This window comes from Giardia intestinalis, chromosome 3 (assembly GCF_000002435.2).
Source record: "Giardia intestinalis strain WB C6 chromosome 3, whole genome shotgun sequence".
NCBI classification, from domain to species: Eukaryota; Fornicata; order Diplomonadida; family Hexamitidae; genus Giardia; species Giardia duodenalis.
In genome coordinates this window covers 768238-776983 of record NC_051858.1, presented here as the reverse complement: position 1 = coordinate 776983, position 8746 = coordinate 768238, and the positions used below count along the sequence as shown (strand labels likewise).

Here is an 8746-nt window from a genome sequence, read left to right as displayed (position 1 = left end):
GTAAGGTATCCTAAAATATCCACTACAAAAAGCGAAAAATAGCGCCGTCCACGCCCAACAAACCAAGACGTCTCACGGGCTAATCTACGCTGGTTCATATCTTCCATGGACCCTAGCGACCACACCGATCTTCTCCTAGAATCTCACAGGAGCTCGTCTTTGAGTGCAGCTCTCCTACGACAGTCAGTGGTCGTGGACATTATATGGTGGAGGAGAATGCTACAGGGGCTGAGAAGAGAGTGCTGGCAAACGGGGGTCCGCAGGGATCCGACCCGCGCAAAGAAGGCGCAGGGGGCTGGCTCCTCAAGGATGCAGAGGCGCCAGGAAGGGAGCCGGTAGCGAACATGGTGCACAGCGGGAACACCCGGACCATCCTCAGATTAATGGCAGGACAGAGGAGCTGCAGGCGCATGGGGCAGCATCACCGCTTGTTTTTGGATTTTCTGTTTCCCTGTGTGTTGCGTAAGGGGTTTCAGAGAAGGCGGGGAGTGTTGGGCTGTGTACAGCGGACGTACTTGGCACTCAATGAATTCCTATTTATTAAACAAAGTATCGTAGGGGACAGATCTTTTTGGATTGTCTGGCATAACATATAATCAGGTAGGGCGTTTTAGCTTTGGATATATTTACTAGTAGATTCTTACTTCTAATAAACTAATGAGCCTCAATGTTGTTAATAGTATTCTATCTTGTGCTGAGTGCTCTTGCGGCAAATTGTGAAACAGAAGGCAATAAAAGCAATTGTGACAGCGGTCGCTGTGAAATGGTTGGCATTGTTGAAGTCTGTACTCAGTGCAAGACAAATGGACACGTCCCTATTGACGGAGTATGTACGCCAAAGAACGAAGCAGATGCTAATTGTAAGAAGGATGGAGGGAGTCCATTAGATCAAGACGCTAAGATCTGCGGGCAGTGTGCTCAAGGATACTTCCTTCATAAAGGTGGATGCTATGCAATTGGTGGAAACGTTGGACGCATCATCTGTAATGATCCTACTCCTACACTCAAAGGGCGCAATTCTGTTGAGGGTGTTTGCTCAGCGTGCAATTCTACCAGTGGATTCTTTAAGAATCCTGCCAATGTAGCTAATAAGGATTCGTGCATAGCATGTGATGATACAACTGGTGATAGTGGCAATGTAGGTTTGGAAGGATGCGCCACTTGCCAACATTCTGGTTCGGGAGCAGCCACATGCTTAACATGTAAAGATGGATACTATGATAATAATCCAAGTCAGGATACTGTTACATGTGCATCATGTACGGATGACTGTAAGACTTGCATAGATACTGGAAATGCTAAATGCACATCTTGTCAGACAAAATATTTAAAAATTACGGACCCTAATGGTGTGTTTGGGGAATGCGTTGATGAAAACACATGCAAACAGCCAGGAACCCACTTTCCGATAACAACTACAGATAACATAAAGGTATGTGCTCTTTGTAGCGATGCGGAGAATAAGGGCGTAGTTGGCTGTGCTAAATGTACCTCGACCCCAGCAAGTGATTCCGGCAATGCAATCATTGTTAAATGCATAGAATGCACAACGCCAGATACCACCAAACCCAACTTTGCCGGGACAGGGTGCTTTGCTTGTTCTGCAACAGATTGCTCTAATTGCAGTGCAGATAATGTTTGCGAAAAATGTGGGAAAGGAAAGAAGCTGAGCCCTTTAAAGGATAGTTGTTTAGATAGTTGCCCTGCTGGCACGCACAACAAGGATAACGTTTGTGTCCCTTGCCACACATCTTGTGCAGAATGTGCAAGTGATTCTGTGGGAGAAAGCTCATGTACAGCTTGCTATCCTGGATTTGCATTGCGCAAAGGCGAGGACGAGGCTACCGGGGCATGTATTCCAGAATGCACGGGAAAGTACGCAGAAAACTGTGAAGCTGGCCAGTGCACAGCCATCGTTGGAGGCTCCAAGTACTGCAGCAAGTGCAAGGCTGGATACGTTCCAGTGGACGGCGTCTGTGTGTCGACAACAGCAAGGACGCCGACTGGATGCACGCCAAATGATAACAATGATGGAACATGTAAGGAATGCACAACCACATACTTCCTGCAGTCTGGCGGGTGTTACAATGCACAGACATTTCCGGGCAAATTGCTATGCACAGCGGCCACTGGCAACGGGCAGTGTCAGACATGTGCAGCCAGTGGACAAAGCCCAGCTGGAGGAAAATGTCCGGAATGTTCTGAGGGCTGTGCAAAGTGTACTGACTCTAACACTTGTAACGAATGCTTTTCAGGATATTACAAAGGTGCTGGTAATAAATGCTTTAAATGTACCGATGGTGACAAGGCTAACTCTGATGCAATAACTGGTGTAGAGAACTGCGTAAGCTGCGCGCCTCCAATTAGTGGCAATGGTGGCTCTGTCATCTGCTACGTCAAGACGGATGGCACTGGCGGTGGTGATAATGATAACAACACCGGCGGAAGCACGAACAAGAGCGGCCTTTCCACGGGCGCCATCGCAGGCATCGCTGTGGCTGCTGTCATCGTTGTAGGAGGCCTTGTGGGCTTCCTCTGCTGGTGGTTCATCTGCAGAGGAAAGGCGTAGATGTACTTAGGTAGTAAACACGTTACTTTATGTAGCTTATGTAGATGTGCTGCTGGAGCTATCTGAGCACGGCCCAGGGATCATGTGGGTGGGCCCGTTCCTTCCTGTCCAGTCCTGAGACGACTGTCGGTCATGGATAACATGACGGAGAGTCCTCTCCAGTGATATATTCAGAGTCTGGGCATTCCTCGGCCACTTCGCAGGGGTATGCTCTGTCTGGATATCCATACCGATCTGCCTTGGATTCGGGCCTTTTTGTAGACTCTCTGCTCTACCAATGGCGCCTCTCCTTAGTCTCTCTTCACGGTGGGTGAGGCCCGGGTCGCTGTCTTTTTTAGATGCCCCGTCTGTCAGGGGCTGCCACCGGGCTCTCCGCTGGCTGGGCCCCTCGGTGTCCGGGCAGCTGTGGTTCTGGGTCAGCGCTCCCACGGTCACGGTCACGTAGGTTCCATAGCGGGCCGGCTGGTGGGGAGGCCGGGGTTGCTGGGGCGGTGAGGGCTGCTGGGACCGGGTGGGGTGGTGAGGTGGGGGGTGTCTGTATGTGCCCCTGGGTCCGGTGGGCCATTGGGGTGGTGGGTGATCCCCGTTCTGTTTGCCAAGGTGACTGTGTCTGCTCTTCAGCCTTCGTTGTACTCCTGAGACAGAGGCACCGACGATCGTGTCGTGTCCCCTGACTGAGCGCCTCCCTTGGCCCCTGCATGCCTCAGGCAGTACTGCTCTGTCTGGCTGGTGCGTGAGGGCTGAGGCAGGCCATCGCAGCCTCTCCTGCTACTCGCTGATGCTCTGTGCTGATGCTCTGTGTGGATCTGCTGGGCCCCCAGCATGCCCTGTCCAGTGCCTCGATGGGTGCAGTTCACCTCGGGCCAGCAGGGGTGTGGATGACCCTGTGGATGGGATGGGGTTCTCTCAGGCCTCTAGTGTGATGGCCCAGAAGACTGGCATGGTGGGGTACCGGGTGGCTGCACTGCCCCCGTGGTCAGCTGTGCTGCTCCTTGTGGGTCCTTGTTGTGGAGCGCTGTGTATCATCCGTAGGCAGGGGTGAGCTTCCTTGGTCTCAGGATGCTCTACCATGCAGAGAGGAGCACGCTGAGGGTCACCCACACCTCACCTGCTGTGCCCTCGGGAGTTCCCGATATGATCCACCAGGACCTTGACCCCTCCTCGTGGCTCTGATGACCCCTCGGGAAGAGTCGGGGCATCCTATACTGAGGGGGGCACACACCCTCCTGTATGAGCTGGGACCCACTGCACTGCCCCCAAGGAGGTCTGCTATGAGAGGCAGTGGGATGATCGACAGCCCCCCAGAGTGCGGTGGAGGGCGCTCGTGGTCATCTCTGTGATCGGGCATCACTCATGATGGTCGGCTCTGTGCCTGTGTGGTGCTCAGAGGTCACCTGTCTGCCTCATCGCCTGCTGGACAGCCGGCCTCTTGTGGCGTCCGAAGGCCTCCTCGCTCCTCTGGCTGCTGCCCCCTCGGGTCATCAGTCGAGGCCAGCGAGTCTTCGGAGTCTGGTGCCTGCCTGGGTGTCATGGGGGTGGATGGCAGCTATCAAGGCTCTGCCACTGCTCACCTGCCTGGAGTGTGCCTCCTCTGGGCCTGCTCTGCTGTAGTGTTTGAGTCCTCTGGCTTCCTATCAGGCCCTAACTGTGAGGGTGACTCCACCTGGCCCTCTGATGCCCCTGTGGATGAGCATAGCAATGTGTCTGGCTGGGGATCTCTAGTGCCCGTGTCTGTACCTGCCTCTCGGTGCTTGAGTAGTTGCCTGGCACTCTCGTATGGGCACACAGTCAGCGTGTCCCGAGCAGACTCCAGTCCTCTCTGGGTCCACACAGTCTGTCCGTGTGTGGACGGTCCTCCTGCACTCATGTCCATCTGTGCACACTGTCACTCAGCCTCGAGAGCAGACCAGTGCAGTCACCAGGGTCGCTGTCAGAGGGAGTCGTCTGCCACTACATCGCTCGAGCAGACCCTACATCTCATGCTGGTTGCTGTGCACCCTCGTGGCAGGGCTGCTTGACCCCCTTGGTCATCCTCTCTGTCCCGGTGTGCACGGCTCCTTTGGGTGGCTGACAGGGTAGTGGCCTCCGGTGAGTCTGCACTGGGAGGCACCGAGGAGGGAGGGCAGCTAGGCTGGCACCACTCTCCGGCTCCTGGGGTGCTGTCTGGGTGGAGGCACTCACAGACCACGAGTCCACAGAGGGGTGAGTCACAGATGGACAGCCCCCAGTCACCACAGCTGCGATCACCCCAGTTCACCGGACCCAGGGGCACATACAGACACCCCCCACCTCACCACCCCACCCGGTCCCAGCAGCCCTCACCGCCCCAGCAACCCCGGCCTCCCCACCAGCCGGCCCGCTATGGAACCTACGTGACCGTGACCGTGGGAGCGCTGACCCAGAACCACAGCTGCCCGGACACCGAGGGGCCCAGCCAGCGGAGAGCCCGGTGGCAGCCCCTGACAGACGGGGCATCTAAAAAAGACAGCGACCCGGGCCTCACCCACCGTGAAGAGAGACTAAGGAGAGGCGCCATTGGTAGAGCAGAGAGTCTACAAAAAGGCCCGAATCCAAGGCAGATCGGTATGGATATCCAGACAGAGCATACCCCTGCGAAGTGGCCGAGGAATGCCCAGACTCTGAATATATCACTGGAGAGGACTCTCCGTCATGTTATCCATGACCGACAGTCGTCTCAGGACTGGACAGGAAGGAACGGGCCCACCCACATGATCCCTGGGCCGTGCTCAGATAGCTCCAGCAGCACATCTACATAAGCTACATAAAGTAACGTGTTTACTACCTAAGTACATCTACGCCTTTCCTCTGCAGATGAACCACCAGCAGAGGAAGCCCACAAGGCCTCCTACAACGATGACAGCAGCCACAGCGATGCCTGCGATGGCGCCCGTGGAAAGGCCGCTCTTGTTCGTGCTTCCGCCGGTGTTGTTATCATTATCACCACCGCCAGTGCCATCCGTCTTGACGTAGCAGATGACAGAGCCACCATTGCCACTAATTGGAGGCGCGCAGCTTACGCAGTTCTCTACACCAGTTATTGCATCAGAGTTAGCCTTGTCACCATCGGTACATTTAAAGCATTTATTACCAGCACCTTTGTAATATCCTGAAAAGCATTCGTTACAAGTGTTAGAGTCAGTACACTTTGCACAGCCCTCAGAACATTCCGGACATTTTCCTCCAGCTGGGCTTTGTCCACTGGCTGCACATGTCTGACACTGCCCGTTGCCAGTGGCCGCTGTGCATAGCAATTTGCCCGGAAATGTCTGTGCATTGTAACACCCGCCAGACTGCAGGAAGTATGTGGTTGTGCATTCCTTACATGTTCCATCATTGTTATCATTTGGCGTGCATCCAGTCGGCGTCCTTGCTGTTGTCGACACACAGACGCCGTCCACTGGAACGTATCCAGCCTTGCACTTGCTGCAGTACTTGGAGCCTCCAACGATGGCTGTGCACTGGCCAGCTTCACAGTTTTCTGCGTACTTTCCCGTGCATTCTGGAATACATGCCCCGGTAGCCTCGTCCTCGCCTTTGCGCAATGCAAATCCAGGATAGCAAGCTGTACATGAGCTTTCTCCCACAGAATCACTTGCACATTCTGCACAAGATGTGTGGCAAGGGACACAAACGTTATCCTTGTTGTGCGTGCCAGCAGGGCAACTATCTAAACAACTATCCTTTAAAGGGCTCAGCTTCTTTCCTTTCCCACATTTTTCGCAAACATTATCTGCACTGCAATTAGAGCAATCTGTTGCAGAACAAGCAAAGCACCCTGTCCCGGCAAAGTTGGGTTTGGTGGTATCTGGCGTTGTGCATTCTATGCATTTAACAATGATTGCATTGCCGGAATCACTTGCTGGGGTCGAGGTACATTTAGCACAGCCAACTACGCCCTTATTCTCCGCATCGCTACAAAGAGCACATACCTTTATGTTATCTGTAGTTGTTATCGGAAAGTGGGTTCCTGGCTGTTTGCATGTGTTTTCATCAACGCATTCCCCAAACACACCATTAGGGTCCGTAATTTTTAAATATTTTGTCTGACAAGATGTGCATTTAGCATTTCCAGTATCTATGCAAGTCTTACAGTCATCCGTACATGATGCACATGTAACAGTATCCTGACTTGGATTATTATCATAGTATCCATCTTTACATGTTAAGCATGTGGCTGCTCCCGAACCAGAATGTTGGCAAGTGGCGCATCCTTCCAAACCTACATTGCCACTATCACCAGTTGTATCATCACATGCTATGCACGAATCCTTATTAGCTACATTGGCAGGATTCTTAAAGAATCCACTGGTAGAATTGCACGCTGAGCAAACACCCTCAACAGAATTGCGCCCTTTGAGTGTAGGAGTAGGATCATTACAGATGATGCGTCCAACGTTTCCACCAATTGCATAGCATCCACCTTTATGAAGGAAGTATCCTTGAGCACACTGCCCGCAGATCTTAGCGTCTTGATCTAATGGACTCCCTCCATCCTTCTTACAATTAGCATCTGCTTCGTTCTTTGGCGTACATACTCCGTCAATAGGGACGTGTCCATTTGTCTTGCACTGAGTACAGACTTCAACAATGCCAACCATTTCACAGCGACCGCTGTCACAATTGCTTTTATTGCCTTCTGTTTCACAATTTGCCGCAAGAGCACTCAGCACAAGATAGAATACTATTAACAACATTGAGGCTCATTAGTTTATTAGAAGTAAGAATCTACTAGTAAATATATCCAAAGCTAAAACGCCCTACCTGATTATATGTTATGCCAGACAATCCAAAAAGATCTGTCCCCTACGATACTTTGTTTAATAAATAGGAATTCATTGAGTGCCAAGTACGTCCGCTGTACACAGCCCAACACTCCCCGCCTTCTCTGAAACCCCTTACGCAACACACAGGGAAACAGAAAATCCAAAAACAAGCGGTGATGCTGCCCCATGCGCCTGCAGCTCCTCTGTCCTGCCATTAATCTGAGGATGGTCCGGGTGTTCCCGCTGTGCACCATGTTCGCTACCGGCTCCCTTCCTGGCGCCTCTGCATCCTTGAGGAGCCAGCCCCCTGCGCCTTCTTTGCGCGGGTCGGATCCCTGCGGACCCCCGTTTGCCAGCACTCTCTTCTCAGCCCCTGTAGCATTCTCCTCCACCATATAATGTCCACGACCACTGACTGTCGTAGGAGAGCTGCACTCAAAGACGAGCTCCTGTGAGATTCTAGGAGAAGATCGGTGTGGTCGCTAGGGTCCATGGAAGATATGAACCAGCGTAGATTAGCCCGTGAGACGTCTTGGTTTGTTGGGCGTGGACGGCGCTATTTTTCGCTTTTTGTAGTGGATATTTTAGGATACCTTACCGCATGACAAGGACTCAATTAGAGTTCAGGAAACGCAGGCCAACACTTCTACATTTGGACAAGAAGCACTGCCCAAACCGCGCTGTCTCCTAAGCTAAGAAACCAGGACTTTCATTACCCCTTTTGGATCATCCTGGTGCTGTCCATTGTAGCAGTAGTAGAACCATGATTGCTCGCAGCACCTGAATTTGTTGGTATGAACGACAAAGAGTTTCTTGTGGTGGGCTACTTCGGCAGAAAAAACTTAGGCCTGTCGTGTCGCTCCGCCAGCTATTAATCAGACCCGTAATCAGCGTCCCTGTGGTCTCAGGTAAGGTACTAGGGTAGTCGGATCTCTATCTGCTGTTAGGGAGTCGAGCAGAGTCTGATTGTCACCGTTAGTCTAACTTATGGTTGGCCCTAGGTAAACAGATCGACTGATACAAGCATCTTATCTCTGGGCTCACGAACCATATCATACGAGGTATTGCACCACTACAGCCCAACATACTTCTCTGATGCGTAATGCGAAAAGCAGACCTCATTGCATAGCTATAGGAGTCTGATAATACCCGACTGGGGCATTATATTTTATGTGATCTCCAGTGTAGTTTCATTAGAGGCCAGAACACCGCTGTATACAGACTGGTATGGAAAGTGGGATCCGGCAGCATACACCTTGAGCTGGGAGTCCCATAAACATGCATTTCTGATACAATTCCGCCACGGATCTTGTAGGAGGCTGACCTAGGTCAGTGACTGGAAGGCCTTCAACAGGAAAGCGAGTGCCGTGACCGTTGAAAGCCTGTCTACTTA

General features: G+C 52.3%; 2 protein-coding genes across 2 annotated transcripts; one reads left to right on the top strand and one right to left on the bottom strand.

The window, feature by feature from the left end:
• Nucleotides 1-667: 667 nt before the first annotated feature.
• Nucleotides 668-2569, top strand: GL50803_00115831 (VSP with INR; the record flags this gene model as incomplete). Its single annotated transcript, XM_001709773.1, has 1 exon — nucleotides 668-2569. The coding sequence occupies one exon, from the start codon at nucleotides 668-670 to the stop codon at nucleotides 2567-2569; it is 1902 nt and encodes a 633-aa protein (XP_001709825.1).
• A 2813-nt stretch (nucleotides 2570-5382) lies between these two features.
• On the bottom strand, nucleotides 5383-7284 carry GL50803_00115830 (VSP with INR; the record flags this gene model as incomplete). Its single annotated transcript, XM_001709772.1, has 1 exon — nucleotides 5383-7284. The coding sequence occupies one exon, from the start codon at nucleotides 7282-7284 to the stop codon at nucleotides 5383-5385; it is 1902 nt and encodes a 633-aa protein (XP_001709824.1).
• Nucleotides 7285-8746: the final 1462 nt, after the last annotated feature.